Source organism: Panthera leo, chromosome A3 (genome assembly GCF_018350215.1).
Source record: "Panthera leo isolate Ple1 chromosome A3, P.leo_Ple1_pat1.1, whole genome shotgun sequence".
In the NCBI taxonomy this organism is placed as follows: domain Eukaryota; kingdom Metazoa; phylum Chordata; class Mammalia; order Carnivora; family Felidae; genus Panthera; species Panthera leo.
Genome location: NC_056681.1, coordinates 20882082 through 20901681, shown reverse-complemented (window position 1 = coordinate 20901681; position 19600 = coordinate 20882082). Strand labels below are relative to the sequence as shown.

The following is a 19600-nucleotide window of genomic DNA, read 5'->3' as shown; positions in this document are numbered from 1 at the left end:
AGCATGACCATGTGTCTTGGGCATGGAGGTTCTAGAAAAGAAAATATTATAGCTACATGCCTGACATGCCCTTGGCCATCTTGCCTTCCTAGTTTTGAAGGTATCGGAGATGCTAAGAGAGAAACCAACCTCTTTGTATAAGTCAAGGAATGAAGATTCTCTCTGAGATGAAAATGTCTATGGCCTGGCCTGGGAGCATTTTTGTCCAGAGCACGAAGTATAGACCAACCCAGGAGAGGATGCTCTGGCCAGTTCTGAGGCTTGGGTAGAGACCGAGCAGGCTCTCTTTACCACCGCAGTCATCAGATATTGACTGGGATCCCAAACCATCTCATAGTAGCCAAAAAGTTTACGGTTCCTACTCTCCTACCCCTCCAGCCCTTTCACTAGACCTCTTGGTCTAGTAAAAACACAGACAAATGCATGCACAAATACATCATAGTGTTAAGTGTTTGGGGGAGGGAACAGGAAGCGCATGAGAAGGGTGCCTCCCCCAGCCTCGGTGTCAGCTTCACAGAGGAAGTGACATTTAAGCTGAGACATTTAACCTGAAACCCGGTTAAGAATTAACCATGAAGTGAAGGCTGAGAAAGTCAGGCAGAGGGATAGCCCATGAGAAGGGCACGAGAGTCAAGAGAGAGGGTGGTACGTGGTGGTCCTGGAAGGGTCCGGGTGGTTAGGAGGGAAGATGCCAGCAGGGGTGGGCAGAGGCCAGATCATGCAGGGCCCTGGAGGGATCAAGTGGCCAGTGGCCTCCTTCTTTCTTTCCCGTTTTAAGTAAGAATCAAACATCTATTGTTTACCAGGTACTGTCCTAGGCACCGTGGGTACAGTAATGGATGAGACAGATACTGTCCTCACCTCGTGGAACCCCCAGGCTGGCAGGGGAACGAGCTCTCAGCAGGGTGCTCAAGGCTACCTTAGAGTCCCTTCCTCTTTTTTTTTTTTTAATGTTTATTTATTTTTGAGAGAGAGAGAGAGAGAGAGAGAGAGAGAGAGAACACGAGCAGGGGAGGGCAGAGAGAGAGAGGGAGACACAGAATCTGAAACAGGCTCCGGGCTCTGAGCCGTCAGCAGAGAGCCCGACGTGGGGCTCGAACTCACAAACCATGAGATCATGACCTGAGCTGAAGTCGGGCGCTTAACCGACTGAGCCACCCAGGCGCCCCCTCTCCCTATTTTTTTTTAATTGAAATATCACTCACATACCACAAAATTTACCCGTTTAAAGTGTGCAAAGGATGCCTGGGCGGCTCAGTCGGCTAAACGTCTGACTCTTGATTTTGGCTCGGGTCATGATCTGTGGTTCGTGAGATTGAGCCCCGCGTCGGGCTCTGTGGTGATAACTGGGGATTCTGTCTCTCTCCCTCTCTCTCTTCCCCTCCCCTGCTCATGCTCCCCCCCCACCCGCCCAATTCAAAATAAATAAATAAACATTAAAGTGTGCAATCTGTGGTCTTTAGTATATTCATAAGGTTGCGTAACCATTACCACTGTCTAATTCCAGAAAATCGTTATCACCCCAAATGAAACCCTGTACCATTAGCCGGTCACATCCCAGGGCCCCTTGCCCTCAGCCCGTGGCAGCCACTGATCTACTTTCTATCGTTATGGGTTTGCCTACTCTGAAAATTTCATACAAATGGAATCATACAACACGTGGCCTTTTGCGTCTGGCTTTCTTCCCTTGGTGTGATGTTCTCAGGATTCATCCATGCTGTGGCATGTGTCAGCATTTCGTTCTTTTTCATAGCCGCATAATATTCCACTATGAATAAACCTCATTTTACTTATTTCTTTATCCATTGCTGGACATCTGCGTGTTTTCACTTTCGGGCAATTATAAATACTGCTCCTAGTAAACGTTTGTGGGCAAGTTTTTGTGGGGAAACTTGTGTTTATTCCTCTTGGGTCTATACCCAGGATTGGAATCACCGGATCACTTGGTGACTCTATATTTACTTTCTGAGCCACTGCCAGACTTCTCCTCGGCGGCCGCCCCATTTCACATTCCCACCAGCAACATACAAGGGTTCCGGAGTCCCTTCCTCCTTGCCAACCCTGTTATCGTCTGCCCTTTTTTCTTCCCAGATGGATCCTGGAGAGAGGCTCCCTGGGGAAGAACAAGGCCTGGCTCCTGGGGCCTGCACTTGGGGATGTGGCTTTGAGGGAAGCCCGGGTCTGCCTTGCCCACCCTCCACCGCGGCTGAGTCACCGTCCGGCCTCTTGGGGTGAACCGGCCCCTGCAGAAGCCACCATTAGACTCGACTGAATCTCTCCCCCCAGCCTTGGGGCGGCTGGGCTTCCCTGGAAGCAGCTATCTCTGGCTGTTTCTGCTCCAGGGAGGGGGGGGCAGTGGTGGGTGGAGAGGTTGCAGTCGAGTGATTTTGGAGGCGTGGCACATCGAGGGCCCAGGACAACCTTTCTGAGAGCGCTGGTCCTCCTGGCAGTGTCTGAGCAGCAGGCTGGGTGCCCGGCCACCCCGACAGCACCCTGGGAAGGGGGGGAGCGGGAGGGCAGGTGGAGGAGCTGGTTGGACCAGGCTGTACGTGCTGGACCCGGGAGACTGTGGAGGGGGAGCAGCCCGGTGGGTTGGCGTCGCAGCTGGCCGTGTGCCTCCCGCGTGCCTGGCATCGGGTGGTGGGGGGGGGTTCTGCCTAGAACAGAGGTGCAGCAGGGAGATGGACAGAGGATGCATTGGAGCTCAGGCTTCTGTGTCTACCCCAGAGCTGCCACTCATCTGTCACGGGACCTCAGGCTAAGTGTTAACCTCTGTGCCACCGCGTCCCCGTCTGCAGGCTGCACTAAGAGGTCGCTGTGATGACTATCAGGGATCACTGTCTTCATTAACCAGCACTGAACACTGAATGATCGGCGATGGTCCCGGCCCTTCTGGCTTTTCATCCTGTCTGTGGCTCTCTGCTGCATTCACCCTGCTCCTCTCTCTGCCGTCCACGTTCCTGCCCGGGCCCTCGTGTGGCCACAATTTTAGCCAAGCGGTGAAGTGTTCAGCTTTTGGAGGCAGCCAGCCGAGGTCAGAAGTTCGAGCTCTGCCGTTCCCAGACACGTGCCCTTGGACAAGTCCTTTCCCTGGCTCGAGACTGAGCCTCAGTTTTCCCATCTGTGAATCGGGGGCAATAATAGCAGGCAGGTGATACTAGCCGGCCGTTAATCCTCATACCGGATCAGGAGGACTAACGGATTGAAAGACAAAGTGCTTAACGCCGTGCCCGGCACGGTTAGGGCTGGCTGCACAAAGAGTAACGGAAGGTGTCAGGCAGAGGGCGTGAGGTCTGGGACCCTGGGCAGGAGGGGACTGATGCGTGTCCGTGCCCGGCCTGGGAGTGGCCTGAAGGACTCCGGCTGCATTGCCAGTGGAGGCTCAGGGAGGGATATTTGCTGCTTCATTTCTGTACAAAACCTGTATTGTGGCTTTTCAGTTCCTGAGTCACACGCCCTGTGGTGTGTGCAGGGCTGTACGCATGTCCCCAGGGCTCCCTGGTCCCAGGGGCAAGCAGCTCTCTGGGCCCTCCCCTCCCTCCCTCCCCCTGAGCAATCTTCCCTTCCTCCCTCGCTTCCTTCCTTCGTCCATTCACACAATAGACTTGCTTTTTAAAATTTTTATTTTTAAATAAAAATTGAATATATGTAAGATATACAACAGGATGTTGATCTAGAGAGAGAAATGATTAATAGAGCGAAGCTAATTCACATACCCATCTCCCTATATAGTTACCTTTTTTTTTTTTTAGATATTGGCCAAAGGGCACAAAGTTTTAGTTCGTTATATGGGATCTAATGCACAGTATGGCGACTATAGTGAATGCTTTATTGGGGCGCCTGGGTGGCTCAGTTGGTTGAGTGTCCGACTCTTGATTTCAGCTCAGGTCATGATCTCACGGTTCCTGAGATCGAGCCCCGCGTCGGGCTCTGTGCTGACAGCATGGAGCCTGCTTGGGATTCTCTCTGTCTCCCCCTCTCTCTCCGCCCCCCGCCTGCTCTCTCTCTCTCTCTCTCTCTCTCAAAATAAATAAATAAATATTTAAAAAATAATAATCGAAAACTAGAAATTTGCTGAGGGAGCAGATTTCTGGTGCTTTTGCTACAATAATTTCTGGAGCCCCTGCTAGGAGCCGGGCTCCCTCGCGGAGCCCAAAAAACTAAAGAAAGAGTTATATAATCATTGTAGACTAATCAGCCTGTATTCACACATCGGGATGGGCACTGCTGTGGAGCTGAAATGCAGAAATGCAAGGTACTATGGGAGTGGGTAACTCAGGCAACTTGCCCGAGACTGGGGTGATCAGGGAAGGCCTCTCCGAGGAGGTGACATTTCAGCTGGGATCTGAGGTTTGAAGAAGAGTTCGCTGGCCCAAGAGTGAGAAGAAGGAGGGCTCCAGCCACAGGAACCTGCACGTGTAAAAGCCTGGAGGAGCTCTGTTTTTGTTTTCTTTCATTTTGATTTGGTAAATGAAAGAAGCCAGCGGCCACTGAATCGGTCACTGAGGGATTCGGGGAGGGCCAGAGACTGCATCACGCGGTGCCTCGGAGGCAGTGGAAGGATGTGGCCTCGTTGCTGGGCGCTGGGTGGAAAAGGAGGTGAGACGGGGCGGGGAGGGGGGAGGAGGGCCGGTGAGTGGGTGCCCCACAGACATGACTGTGCAAGTCACATGGCCGGGCGGCAGCTGCTCAGCCCCAGAGCGCCCCCCGCTAGTGTGGATTGCCCAAGGTCCGCCTGGGGGGGCAGACACCTCTGTCCTTCGGTCCAGGGCCGGGAGCAGGTGTCACACAGACCAGCTCGAGGTCAGGCCGTCTGCTCTGTGGGGTAGAGTGGGTCAGGTGGCAGAAAACCCACCAGCTCATCAGCAGTGATTTCTCCCCGCAAAGGCAGCCGCCACCAGCTTCCTGCCGAGATGGGTCCCTTCACCCTCACTCGCTACAGCTGGAGATGGAGGGGAGCAGACGGCCCTGCTTGGCCCAGATTCCAGCCAGATTGCCAGGGAGGTGTGGGCGGAGCGACAGGGTGGATGCCAGGAGCAGGAATACAGGAGAGGAGGGTGGGAGCCACCTCCTTGCCATCTCAGGGGGACCTTGCTTGCATGGGGGGCGGTGGGGACCACCTCATTGCGGTCCTTGAGCCAGCAGAGGCTTGGAGCTCCCTCGAGAGAGATGCTTCTGTCTTTTACAGCCAGGCCAGGAGCTTGTGAGAAATGCGAGATGTTGACGGTTTCATCCCCAGCACCCGGCGCCTGGTGGGACCAGGCGGGAGCTTAGTGGTTGTTTTTTATTTGTGTTTTAAAAATAAGGGGCGCCTGGGTGGCTCAGTCGGTTGAGCGTCCGACTTGGGCTCAGGTCATGATCTCACGTCCCGTGAGTTCGAGCCCCGCGTTGGGCTCTGTGCTGACAGCTGGGAGCCTGGAGCCTGCTTCCGATTCTGTGTCTCCTTCTCTCTCTGCACCTCCCCTGCTCACCCTCTGTCTCTCTCTCTCTCAAAAATAAATAAACATTAAAAAAATTAAAAAAGAATGGTGGTAGTAGCTTTCGGGAGATGAGCCTGGAGGGGTAGGGAGACAGGACTGCTGGGTACAGCTGAGCAAGCTGCACACTGCACAACTCCAGAGGAAGCCATTCCCATAGACCGTGATGAGAGGAATGCAGCCTGGGAATTGTGCAAGGTGGTAGCCCTGTAGGCGGGACCCCACCACGCAGGACCTTGAAGCCCAGCAAACATTTTCTGTAAAGGGCCAGAGAGTAAATATTTTAGACTGTGTGGTCCATACAGCCTCTGCTCTGCGACTCAGCTGTGCTGTTTCAGGGTGAAAGCAGTCATTGGCGATATGTAGATAAATGAAATGTTTCTTGTTCCAATAAACAACCTAATCTACAGAAACAGGCTGCCTGCCAGATTTGGCCCGTGTGCCATAGTTTGCCCACCCCGGTGAAGGCCACGAAAGGATTTTGAACTTCATTCTAAGCGCCGTGGGGAGCCATGAGAGGGTTTAAACAGGAAGTGAGAGGTGCACGTTCGCAGTTAACACGGTTCTGAAAGACCTGACTGTGCCCCCAGGACCTGCAGTGTTTCTTCCGTCCTGTGTGTGGATCACTCTGTTAGTGCTGGTTCCCACTGGCCTCAGGGGCAGAGTGGAGCAGCCCTGTGGTCAACAGTCAGGGCCTCGGAGTCGGAGGACCTGCTTTCCTCTGCTTGGTCTCCCGTGACTATGACCCTTTGTCTCTTCTTCTCCACGAGGGGAATCGTTACAGACAGGAGCCCCATGAAGGAAGGTGGTTCTGCACGGACCTGGGGGCACAGGAGGAGCTCAGTAAGGAGGCACTGTGGATGGATGTAAGAATCCTTTTTCTTGCTGAACCGGAGGCAGGAAAGCCTGGTCGCGCCCTGGGCGCGTGCCGTGGGCTCTTTGCTCCAGTGAGCTGTGCCCAGAGCCAGGCTCCCAGCTGGAGCAGAGCACACTTCCAGGGACACCGTGGCTCATACATGCGAAGGGCTCCGTGGAGATGGGGGTGATGCTTCGTACCTCTTGGGCTGAAAATAACTGCCCGCCATGGGAGTGATTCCTCATCTTGGGTTCCCAATAATTCCTGCACACGGACGCTGCTTTTGCAGCTGGTGTTTAATTTGTCTCCAAGAGTGTCTTCTGGACAGGGAGCCTGGTCCCCCCCACCTCCACTCCGGCGCTCCCTGCGGGATTTGATGGCTTGCCTCGTATAAGCAGAACCTTCCCAGAATCTGTCCTGTACAGGGGCACAATGGCCACTTCTACTCTCCCAAAGGCCACCAGCCAGCCCCACGGGCTCTCCACTGGCCCGTGGAGCGGCAGGCTGGGCCTCGGCGATCAGTGATCTTGCCATAACTCTTACCTGCCCCGAGGCTGTGGGGGTCACCACTGCAGGGTGGTCTGATTTGCTCAGAGCCGGAGAGGCTGTGTCCTTGGGCTGAGCTAGGGGGCTGCCGATTAGGCCACGGTCCAGGAAGAGTGGCTGAGGACTTACCGTGTGCCAGGCCTCAGGGAAGGAGCAGTAGGTGCCAGGTCACCGTCCTGCCCTTTTGGGGCTTAGTGTCCTACGGCAGACAGACCCAAAGCCCCTAATGACCCAGATAGTTATGTAATTTCGGTTGTGAAAGGCTATAAACTAGATTCAGAGGAGCTGTGGGTGTATGTTAACAGGGGAGTGCCTCGTCTGGGGAGTTTGAGCTGAGACCTGAAGGTTGAGGAGTGAGGCAGATGTGTGTGTGTGTGTGTGTGTGCATGCGTGTTAGGGGCAGATGTATGAATGAAGCTGGATGGATGGATAGCGGATGGGTGGATGAATGAAGGGACGCATGATGGATGAGTGAGTCTTCCAGGCAGTGGGAACGGGCTATGCAAAAGCTCAGAGACCAGAGGATGCAAGGTGACCCTGTAACTGATGAAAGACCATTGTGGAAGGTGTTTGGAGTTTAAGGAATGGGACTGGAGAGGTAGGTAGGTAGGAGCACCATGTACCGCTGAGCAAGTTGCGCACTGCTCCAGGGGGTGCCGGTCTTATAGATGGCGGTATGAACGGTGCCCCCTGGACTGTGCAAGATGGAGGGCTGCAGGAGGGATCCCATCACGCGAACACCGTATGTCTTAGGAGGGGTTTTGGACTTTGTTCCCCGAGCACTGGGGAGCTACGGAAGGCTTTTAACAGTTGGTGATGGGGCTCATTTCCATTTATAGCGCCCCAAAGCGGCGCTGTCCAATAGAACTTTCTGTGAGGATGGAAACGTTCTGTTTCGGCACTTTCTAATACGGTAGCCACGTGTGGCTTTTGAGCACTTGAAATGTGGCCAGAGTGACCAAGGACGTGACTTTTGAATCCTTATGAGTGTAAGTTTAAAAGGCTGTAATAGCCAGATGCGGCTGCTGGCTCCATAGTGGACAGGCAGCTCCAGAGACTGAGACCATATCCCCCCCCCCCCCCCCCCCCAGACTCCTGCCCTGCTGGAGACGTCGCCGCTTGCCAGAAGGCTGGGCAGAGGCCTCAGGCTCCCCCCTCGTGTGGACCTCAGTTCACCCTCGGGCCAGGGAGGCCACGGGCCTGTGGTTCTAGGAACTGGGCCTGGTGAGGGTAGAGCTGAGGGGCCGCGTCCATCCCCGCTGCGCCTGAGACCTCGTCTCTTCCCCTGCTCCCACCCCCCGGGGGTGCTGAGCCGGTATCCGTCCTGCAGAAGCAGCGGCCGTGTCCCTGCCCTTCCCAGATCCCCCCTAGTTGCCCCACAGCGGCTCCTCGTCCGTATGGTGGAGAGCCGTTCACACTTGCCTCCTGTGCCCAGGACGTTCGCATCAGGACCTGGGCGCGGTGGGTCTTACCTGGGCCCCCCGCACACCTGCTCACTCCTCTGCCCTCCGTTGCAGTGCGCTACTTCCTGAAGAACAAGGTCAGCCCTGATCTGTGCAATGAGGACGGACTCACAGCCCTGCACCAGGTAAGGCCAGGTCCTTGGACCTGGGGTCCCTGGATCCCTGCGCCCCAGCTGAACGGTCACGCCATCTCCCGGCCTTTTCCTGCCCACAACCCCCAGGGCGGAGGGGAGGAAGGGCAGCCTCAGCTGCCTCGTCTGAAAGGCTCTTGTCTACTTGGGAGATGCGCGGGTCTGTCACCGACACGCCCGCGGAGCCCCTGGGCACGCGTGCGTGCAGCACACGCACAGCCTCCCGGCACAGGGAGCCTTTGTCACCGCGTCCTCTCTGCCCAGCGAAGGGCTCGACAAACAAAGCAAGTTTGCTCTGAGCTCGAGGTTTACGAAGCATGTTTGTTCGCACCCACCGAGGCCTCCGTCCACCCTGGTGGGAAGGGTGATTGACAGGGAGGCCACGTGAGCCGCCTAGCGTCGCACAGCCGTGGTCCGTGGCCATGAAGCAGGTGCCCTCGTGGCCCACATCCTTTCCGGGGCGGCGCGATGGGCCAGCCCCCCCTTGGCCCGAGAGGGGCTGTTCTCGCTGTCATCACTCAGCTGGATGCTGCCAGAGCCTCCTAGTTGGGCCCCGGCATTCAGTTGCCCTGCCGTGTTTCGTTCTTCCCGCGGTGGCCTCAGGGACGCTCGGGCCAAAAGTCTGATGTTACTCAAAGCACTCTTGCTGTCCTCCCACAGGGTGCCTCGAGGCCTGGCCCCTGACCAGTGCTCTGTGCTCCCTGCCTCTCCGGGCTCCAGCCGCATGGCTTTTCTGTTCCTTCCACACACTGGCTCCTCCCACCACGTTTCCCATGGCGTGTGGGGGTGTGCCCTGATCAGCCCCCGTGTGCAGCAAGAGCCTGAGAGCTGTGCTATCGTATAGTGTCCTTTTCTTCTGAGCACCTGCTCCGGTAGCCATTTTAGCCATTCGATGCTGGCCTCCCTCTATCCAGACAGAGCCCATGTCTCCTGCCCATTGGTACGTCCTACCATCTTTCCCCGTGCTGGTATACAGTCAGTGCTCCATATGTGCGTGCTGACCTGAACACACGGAAGTCTCCCGGTGCCCTGGCCCAAGTTTCTGAGCAGGTGGACTTGCACGCAGCCCGGCAGGTGGGAGCCCAGGCTGCCTGAACCCCAAGCTCTCTCCCCGAGAGCGTCTCCATGAGCTCACGAGGGCAGGAAGGGATGGACGGAGACTGGCCGCTGCCCTACCCGTGAGCCCCAGGGCAAGCCCCACCCCCAGCCATCAGCCCAGTGGCTTCCTATCTGTCCTTTTGGCTTCTCTTCCGCTCCGCAGGGCTTCATTCACCCACTAATTCTAGCTGTGTGATCTTGGGCAAGTTACGTAAGCTCTCTGTGCCTCACTTTCCTCATCTGTAAAATAGTAAGTGCCCACCTCACTGGGCCGTTGCGAGGATTAAACGAATACACATGACAGCCCTTCAAGCGTCTCCTGACGCTGCATAAATATTAGACGGCATTATCGTTATTGAAATTTGTCACCTCGTTCGCTTCTGTGCAGGGCCACTTATGTGAAGTGTAGTCGATCCTCTCAACAGCCCTTTGAAATATTATGGTTCCCATTTTTATAGCCCAGGAAACCGAGGCTCAGGGCCGGCACTGTCTAGTAGAATTTTCTAGGGTGATGGGATGTCCTGTGCATCTGCACTGTGCAGGACGCTAGCCTCGCAGGGCTATGCGGCACTCGGAATATTGCCCTGAGGATTGAATGAGGTCGTCTGTGGCCAAAAGTTAGCGAGGTGGCCCTAGCGGCACCTCAGAAAGCACTAGCCAGGGTTATTTGATAACGTGACAGGCTGTTATTGCCACTGCCCGGCTGTCATTACTGTGTCACTGCGGCTGCATCCAACACAGGCTGGAAGCGCCTTTGCACGCCTGGTAAAGGCGTGTGGCTCTCCTCCCCTTGGCAACAGGGAACCTTCGGGGCTTGTAAACTGGGACTCATGGATTGACGAGGAGCTCTGTGGGTTGAGGGTGTGGGAAGGGGGGCGACGGGTTGGCAGGGAGAGATGATGAAGCCGCATCAGGGCAGTGGGGCTGGGGGCAGTGGTTTAGAAGGCGGCATCCACACCCCATGAGAGATTGGATGTGGGCAGTGAGGGGGCGGGAGGAGTCATCCAACCGCAGGTGCCATTTCCCACCTTGGGGAATGTAGGGGAGGAGGCCTGCCCACCCCACCACCTACTGCCCCAGCGTGCACCCCAAACCCAGCCCTTCCTCTGGCCGAGCCTCGGAGGTGCAGGCTGGTCCAGTCCCTGGGCATCCCTCTCGTAAGGCTGCAATTCTGGGTGCACAGTCCCCTCCCCTTTCAACCTGAGCTCCTCCGCTACCCCGTCCTCACGTTTTCTGTAGCCCTAAGGGTGGGTCCTCTGGCCCGGCTGTCCCCTGACACCAGGGGCTGACCTGCTCCTGCTGTGGACAGGAACTCCCCAGACCCAGCTCGCAGTGACAGGGGCCCCTTGTCGGTCCCCACTGCCTCCCTCCAGTGCCTTTGGCTCCCTCTGCTGGCCGTGCTGTGCCACTGCATGGTTCTCTCCACCACCTGAGGCACACCCCTCTGGGGTCACCCCTCTGCCCCACTTGTCTGGAGAGATGCCCTCAGACCCAGCCAACTCTAGACAGGCTGGAAAGAGATCTCTGGCATTATCTGCACAAACGGTTGCTCTTTTCCCACATGTCCTTCTGGCACTGAACCCTGGCTCTGCCGGGGATGGGGTGGGGGGCCATGGTACCACCCTATCCCCAGCCCCATCGCCACGTAGGGCCATGGGCTCCCAAAAGTGCCCCTGATCCTTCTGCTGGCATCCAGTCCCTTCTCCCCATGTCCACAGATAGTCCTGTCGGCCCAGCCACCATCGTCTCTTAACTGGATGATTTTGCCATAGCTTCTCCCTGTCCCTCTCCTCCTCAAAAAGTGCTCACATGCAGTCTGTTCTCCACATGCACCCAGAGGAAGGATTTTTTTTTTTAAAACAAGTCTGATTATGTTGCTCCTCTGAGTATAACTCTGCCACGTCTCCCATTGCACGGGGACCAAGCCCTTCCCTGGATGGGGCAGCACTGAGCACAGACGCCTGCTTTGTCCCCTGCTGGCTTCTCCATCCTGGTCTATAGAGTGACTCCCTGTCTTCTTCCTCCTCTATCCTCGCCTCTGTCCTCTCAGGGCCCTGGCTTGAGGCCCCCCTGTCCCCTTGGAATCGTTCACTCTCTGTCCCTGGAGTTTGGGGGCTCTGGTGGCTGTCAGAGGTGTTTGTCTCCCTGGGGGGCTATGGGTTCCTGAGCCTTCCCTGTCCCCAGGGCTGACCTAAGTGTGGACGGGCCAGAGCATAAACCTGGCTGTGTCCTTTCAGGGACTCTGTCAGGGTCCCCAGAGCCCTGATGTGGAGGAGGGTTCTTTGCGGGGGGCGGGGGAGGCTTGGTTACTTGGGGCTTAAAAAAGAACAAGATTTTGAAGCCTCATTCAAAATTTTGTTTCGTTTCCACCACTCACAAAGGATTTTCTCTCTGCCCCTTGGATTTTTAATATTTCACTTATATTTTTATCTTGAATGTTATTAACTTTCTCGTGGGGAAACCGAGGCTCAGAGAGGCTATGTGGCTTGCCCAACGTCACACAGTGTGTGAGTAATGCAACTTGATTCAAATGCAGACAGTTTGGCTGCACTGTCCTTCTTGTGGCCTCTCGAGGGGAACCCCGCAAGGGCCGGGGCCCCGCTGAAGCTGACCCTGTGTCCCCCCTCACCCCCCGCAGTGCTGCATCGACAACTTTGAGGAAATCGTCAAGCTTCTCCTTTCCCATGGTGCCAATGTGAATGCCAAGGACAACGAGCTGTGGACGCCCCTGCATGCCGCGGCCACCTGCGGTCACATCAACCTGGTGAAAATCCTCGTTCAGTAGTACGTGACCCTCTCTTCCCCAGGGACAGCCTCCCCTCTGCCTTTGGTGGTTTTCTATTTGTTTTGTTTCTGCCTTCCACCCCTTCCCACCCCCCTCCCCGCTCCGTCTCTCCTTTTCCTCCTGCGGTGCCATTTTCTCTGTCTCTTGTGGTGCCTCGTGTGTCTCTCTTTGTCCCCATGCCCTCCCTTCACCTCTGTCTCTGTTTCTCTCTCTCTTCCTCTGGCCCCCAGTTCCCTTCCTCCCTCCACCTCTGTGTTCCTTTCCCACTCTTGTCTCTCTCTCTCTCTTTTTAATATAATTTATTGTCAGATGGGTTTCCATACAACACCCAGTGCTCATCCCAACAAGTGCCCTCCTCCCTGCCCATCACCCACTTTCCCCTCTCCCCCACCTGCTCTTGTCTCTTTTCAATCTGTCTCTCCCTGCGGTTTCCCCCCAAACTATTAGCACACGACATAAAAACTCACCTTTCTTGCATTGCAGGAATAATCCCGATCAGTCTTGGTGTGAATCCTTTTAATATGCTGCTGAGTGGGGGTCGCTAGTATTTTGTTGAGGATTTTTGCATCCGTGTTCACAAGGGATATGGGTCTGTAGTTTCCATCTCCTGGAGGGTCTTGGTCTGGCTTTGTATCAGGGTAGCATTCTCTTTTTTTAATTCTCTTTTTTTTCTGTCTCTGTGGGCCCATGAGTTTACATTAATCTCCTCTACTCTCTTTGGGTTTCGTTGCCATTTTTGGTTTCTTTTGCTATTAAAAAAAAAAAAAAAAAAAGCATACTTGCTTCCTTGGCCCTGTCTCTCAAATGTTATTTACATGCTTTTCTTCAGGACAGAACCTGCTTTGAGGGGCACCACGTGGCAGTGTTTTTCCTAGGAATATGGCCATTTCTCTATATGCTGTTCTGAGGGTCCTTTCCTGCCCTGGAAGGCTTTCCAGTCCGCTCAGGTTCTGTAGACACACAGAAAAGACAACGTTCAATTTTAAATTATCGCACATCTGACTGAGCCGCGGGGAACATCGAGTGGCCACAGCCTGATCAGTGATGGTGCCCAGAGGAAAAGGGAGTGCCAGCCGAGTACAGTGGTCCCCAGCGCTGATCTGTACCAGAATCACGTGGGGCGTGGGTTCAGAATACATAATCCAAAGCCGCACCCCCAGAGACTTTGTTTCAGGAGGTCTGGAGCGGAGCCCAGGAAGCTGCAATGTATTTCGGTGATTCCCCGGGTAATTCTGCAGGGCATCTCAAGATCGCGTGTGGGAACCACTGGGCCAAAAACCAGATTCTGCCAGAGAGCCCCAGGGCTCTGTCCTGCCCCTGTCCTGTCAGCCTTTCGGGCCAGGACTTGGGAGAAGGTCGGGGGGAGCCGGTGGACAAGGACTGAAATAGAGCCGGGGTTTGAACCTTGACCCTCCCGCATGCTTGCTGGGTGACCTTGCACAAGTGACTGCACTTGTGTGAGTGTTTGTTTCCCCTTGAGTGAGATGGGTCCGCAATAACAACTCAAAAGGACTAGCACGAAGAGTCACTCAGACGATGTGTGTATAGGTCTTAGATCAAGCCTGGCTCTAAGCAGATGTGTGATAATTTATGCCGTTAGTGTTATTTGTACTATCGTCACCAAGGAAGACTTTGACATCTGTCCTCAAGCGCCTGTCTGCTGGCCCAACAGAGCAGCAAGCTGGGGGTGGTCTGCTTGGGACGGCTTTCCTGGGAGCTCCCATCAGAGGCCCCCGGGGATCCTGAAGCTGCCTTCCTGGCTGGGGTGCCCCAGCGAGGCGGAGGGGTAGTGGGTGCTGGGGTGCCCAGTGGGGTTGCGGGGGAGAGGCTGGGGGCGGTGGGGGCGAGGCAGCCAGACCAACCCTAGCCACCCCTCCCCGGCCCTCACGCTCACTCTTTTTCTGCAGTGGGGCCGACTTGCTCGCCGTCAACTCGGATGGAAACATGCCCTACGACCTCTGTGAGGATGAGCCCACCCTGGACGTCATTGAGACGTGCATGGCGTACCAGGGTAAGGGCGGGGTACCAGGGATGGGCACAGGTGAACGCGTTAGCTGGCTGCAGGCCCGCCTCATGCTCCCCACTCAGGAAGTAAGATGGGTCCTCGTCGTGGTTGTTATCCGGGTGACTAACAGGACGAGGCCACAAAAGGCCCCTGGAAAACGTGCTGTGCAGGAGGGAGGCACTGTTCTCATCACGTCACCCACACGCGCGGGCGGCCTCAGCTGGCCTCGTCTCCTCTTCATCAGCTGTGACAATTCAATTCAATAAACATTCACAATAAAGATATATTCCCCTTTGGAAACATAATCGAGAGTCAAGAACATTCGCGGGTGCCCGCTCTGTGCCAGGCACCACGCTGGCTGCCAGGGGCCGGGATAAACAAGATGTGGGCTGTTCTCAGCTCACAAATGAGCCGCAGAGAGGAAACAAATGTGGCAATCAGAGACCTGCCCGCCCCCACCACCCCGCACGCATATTTCTGAAGGCCTCCTTGGAAAGAAGTCTCCAATCCAGACCCTTGACTGCAGTCTGAGGTCCGGCCGGGACCCTGCTGTTGAGTCTCCTTCCGGGTTGGGGCAGTAGCCACCGATGTGGTCGCTGGCCCGGGCTCTCCCTATTCCTGTGCTGCAGGGGTCCTTCACTTTTGTACCAGTCTGGTGAATCCAGGGGCACCTCTTCAGGAATAGTGCTTTTAAATGCGGTTCTCAAATTCCCAGCATCATAGCGGAGATCAGTCATGTTAAAACATGGCTACCAAAACATTTTTAAATGTGTTACATAGAAACTTCGTTAATTCACGAAACAGTAAGAAAATACCTGCAGTTTTCTGTTGGTGACGGTCACGGGCACCTGCTAATTCTGTGGATTTTCCCCATGTCCCCAGTGGAAGGAAATAACTGTATTTCATTTCATGGTTGGTGATAATAAACGTGTAATTTTTTTCCCCTCCTTTCGAGTTTATAGACCTCCCCTCAGTTCTGCCCAAGAATGTTTGATTTGACGGATATTTTTGTAGAACACGTCACTTTCGCCTTTTTAAACACCATGAAGTAACTGTCAGTAACGCTTAGACTTTTAGTCGGAGATTCAGGCTATCGAATGTTTGTCCGGGTCCTTCCACTCCAGTTTATTCAACTTGCCATTCAGAAGTTACATGTTCGCTAATTCATTCATGCCCGTAACAGAAATTCATTAAGCATTGAGCCCTCGTGCTACAGACACAGCCATGGGAGAGAGGAAGGGAACTAACAGAGAGACCCTGGTCAGACAGGTGGTCGAGGCAGGGGGGGCGTCAGCAAAGGAGGTGATCCTGGCCAGACCTGCAGGATAAGACAGGGCCAGCCGACTGAGCTGTTGCAGGCAGGCAGGTGGATGGTAGGGATTTCTGGTGTAGAGAGACAGAATATGTAGCAGTAACCAATCCTATTTAAGTGCCTCCTGGGCTCCAGGCAGGCATGGCCCTTGACCTTTAGGCCAGTGCACGGTGTGCGTGTTCACTGGGCCTGGGAGACAATGACCCATGGGCATGTCTGTCTTCTCCCTTGCCTGGCAGACCTCGGGGAGCAGGAGCCGTGCCTCGCCCTTCTGCCCCGCCACCCCTCCCCGCTCGGGGCCTAGGCCCGGAGTGCTGACTCAGTGTCCCCCCCCCGCCCCATGCAGGCATCACCCAAGAGAAAATCAACGAGATGCGGGCAGCCCCTGAGCAGCAGATGATTGCGGACATCCACTGTATGATCGCAGCGGGCCAGGACCTTGACTGGATAGATGCCCAGGGTGCCACACTGGTGAGCAGATGGGCCAGGCGGGTTTGGGCTGGGGCGGGGGGGCGTCAGCACCGGAACCAAGACCAGCTGTGGCCGAAGTGGGCCAGCACCTGGTGGAGGTAAAGCCTTGAACCTCCTCCAGACGGCTTTGGGGCCAGAGTTGGCTCTGGAATATGGAGCGTCAGCAGAGCGGGGGGCTCACCCCCTTTGAGAATCTGGCCACTTTCAGCTGGGGCTGGGAGTCAGGAGCCCTGCTGTCCGCCCGTTCTGTGTCCAAGTTCCTCCTCTACTTAGAGCTCCAGGTGTCCATCCTGAGCTCATGATTTCCCCCTCCTCCAGGGGTGGCTGGTGCCATCATTCATCCATCCAGTCGACACAGACCTCCGTGCCACATGCTTTACTAGACTTTGGAGAGCTAGAACAGTGAACCTTCTCTCTCAGATCTGCGTGATTGGCTCCATTCATCCTTTTGGCTCGAGTGTCAGCGATTAGAAACCTTGACCTCTCTCCATAGGCTTTCATAGGACGATGCAGCCTAGTACTGGGGAGGGCCTGCTTCTGAGGCTCTAAACTGAAAACAAGAGCAGGGCCTTGAAAGCCCGGATGCCCCCCCCCCCCGCCCCCTGCAACCCCTGCTGATGGCTGGGTCCTGGCCTGGGCTTGGGGTCCGTGCTGGTCGTAAACACTCAGGAGTCTCAGAATCTTGAGCTGACCAGCTGGGGTTCACCAGCAAGACCCCTCAGTGCTCCTCAGGCCTGACCCGGTGGCCCAGGTGTGGTTACTGAGCTTCCCCCACCCGGTTCCTGAACCCCACCCTCTGCCTTATGCCTTTTCCTGTTCACTGGGTCCCTGCTCAGCCCAGCGCTAAAAGATAGAGTTAGGTAGTGAGACTGAACACGGCAGTATGAAATCAAAGCTAAGCTGTCCCAGGGCATGGCCCACCCTGGCTGGAGCTCCTTTGGGTGTGTGGCTGGACCCTTTAGACACACGGGTCTTCTCTTGGGCTGAGGGCTGGCCTCAGGGTGGCCCAGACCACATGGGCCAGGCCCCTACTGGGTCTCAGGTCGTCCCAGTAAAGCGGGGATACGAATAGCACCTTCCTCACCAGGTTGTTGGGAGGAATAAGTGAGATTCTGTATGTAGGTGCTTAGCACAGAGTCTATGAACTCTCAGTGGATGTTAGTGATTAACATCTTTTTAAGTTTATTTATGTGTGTGTGTGCGTGCGCGCGCGCGCGCGCACGTGTGTGTCTGTGACAGAGAGAGAGAGAGTGAGCGAGCTCAGGGGACAGGGGGAGAGAGGGAGAGAGAATCCAAAGCAGGCCCACGCTGTCAGCATGGAGCCTGATGTGGGGCTCGAACCCACGAACTGTGAGATCATGACCTGAGCTGAGAGCAAGAGTCAGACACCTAACCAACCGAGCCGCCCAGGCGCCCCAGTGTTATGGTTATTCTAGCAATATCACTCTCCCGGTCGTGCCATTTTCTTCCCAGCCAAGTATGAGGCCCCACAGTTTGTAATGTCTGGCTGGCCTGCTCGGTGTCCTTCTCCACAACTGGCAAACCACGCGTTTGTAAATCAGATGATTGTTCTAATTTTCATGTATGCCTGTACCAGATCACACCCCAGGTTTATTCTGAAAATTAAAAAAATAAAGGAAGACCTCTATTTGCCAGAACCTCATAGCAACCTTACCCCGGGATGGGGCAGCGTCTGACCATCAGGGCTGTGTTCTGAAGGGCCACTTCCTGGGGTCATGCCTTCTCTGTCCCACTGACCGGAGCTCTGTGGCCGCAGACCTCAGCCCCGCCAGAGCTCTGGCGTCCTTGGGATCTCAGCTCTATCTCCCACCTTGGCTGGGCAGTTGGTTTCTCTTTGCCTCATCTCCTTACTCCTTCCTTTCTTCCCAGGGTGCACCTTACCATCACTCACGGCCCTCCAAGACAATCACTTACTGTTTGTCATGCGCTAAGCACTTTATATATTTTCTGGAGGTCAAACAGATGGGATATTTGAGGTCTGCAAGGCGGCACCCATCCCCAGAGGCCTTGAATGGTGCTGGGTAGAAGAGTTGTGGCCTCAACATGAAGCTTTCCCTCGTTGGATGTGTTGGTTACCTATCGTTGTGTGACAAGTGACCCCAACACTTAGCATCTTAGAACAACAGGAAATATTTGTTATCTCACATGGTTTCTGTGGGTAGGGAATTGGGAACAGCTTAGCTGGGTAGCTCTGGTGGGGGCCTCTCACGAGGTTGCGGCCATCTGAAGGCTTGACTGGGGCTGGAAGATCCACTTCCAAGATGGCGCACTCACATGGCTAAGAAGTTAGTGCTGGCTGTTGGCTGGAGGCCTCAGTTTTTCACCTCCTTACAACCTCTCCTTGTGGCTGCTTAAGGGTCTGCGCTACACGATGGCTGATTCCTAGAGTGATTGATCCAAGAGAGCCTAAGGTAGAGCCAGCAATGCCTCGTATGACCTCACCTCAAATCACACACCACCACCTCACAATGTCTTGTTTGTTAGAAGCGGGTCACTTGTTCTGGCCCGCATTCAAGGGGAGAGGAATGAAACTCCATCTCTTAAGGGAGGTATGTCAAAGAATTTGTAGACATTTTAAAACCACCATGTTGGGCCTCCGAAACCCCTTCCTCAGAGCTCAGCACGTGGTAGGGACTCAGTAAGTGCTGTTGCCTTGACCACAGGGGCTCTCAGACCCACCACAGGATGGAGAGTGGCCTTAAGAATGCTTTGTAATGTGGCTGGATTTCCGACTCATTCTCTTCCATTCACTGCCCCCCCGGAATGAGCTGGGATTTGGGGAAGAAGTGGGACTGGTGCCCGTAGGGAATGCTCACTTTCCTTCTCTCCTTCAGCTGCACATAGCTGGAGCCAACGGGTACCTGCGGGCAGCCGAGCTCCTCCTGGACCATGGAGTGCGTGTGGACGTGAAGGACTGGGATGGCTGGGAGCCCCTGCACGCGGCCGCCTTCTGGGGACAGGTAACTCTCCGCCGTCGGGCTGGGAGGGAGGGCACGCAGGACCAGCCCGCTGTCCTTTGGGCTGGCAGAGGGTTCACAAGACCCACCGAAGGGGTTGACCACAGCTAGTTTGTGGGATAGGAAAGGACCTTGAGAGTTTGCAAAACCATTCGACAGGTTGTGTCCTAAGAAGATGATGATCACATTTGCCACATTAGAAAATTCCTCACATTTTTGATTTGAGGAGTTTCTCCTTTTGTTTCGCAGATACAAAACTCTGATTACAGCTGTTGCCGTCCCTCCTTGGATTCCTGACAGCTCTAGATTTACAGCTGACTCCTTCTTCTTCTGTCCCTTGGCATGGCCCAGGCATGCTGGAGGAGGTGTCACGCCCATTGTGTGGACAGGATTCCTGGCTCCAGGGTGCAGAGCCTTCCCTGGGAACCCGCTCTGCCCCATCATTCTTTATGTCATATCCTGAGAAACACTGGGCACT

The 19600-nt window shown here is 55.2% G+C and overlaps 1 protein-coding gene across 2 annotated transcripts in view; it reads left to right on the top strand.

The window, feature by feature from the left end:
* Nucleotides 1-19600, top strand: part of PPP1R16B (protein phosphatase 1 regulatory subunit 16B) — a 99474-nt gene that overhangs the window by 66414 nt on the left and 13460 nt on the right. For both annotated transcript variants that reach the window (XM_042930977.1, XM_042930978.1), the window contains 5 exons: nucleotides 8397-8467; nucleotides 12210-12355; nucleotides 14264-14367; nucleotides 16020-16144; nucleotides 19000-19125. In XM_042930977.1, coding sequence (XP_042786911.1) covers nucleotides 8397-8467; nucleotides 12210-12355; nucleotides 14264-14367; nucleotides 16020-16144; nucleotides 19000-19125 — 572 coding nt within the window. The remainder of the gene's footprint in view (nucleotides 1-8396; nucleotides 8468-12209; nucleotides 12356-14263; nucleotides 14368-16019; nucleotides 16145-18999; nucleotides 19126-19600) is intronic.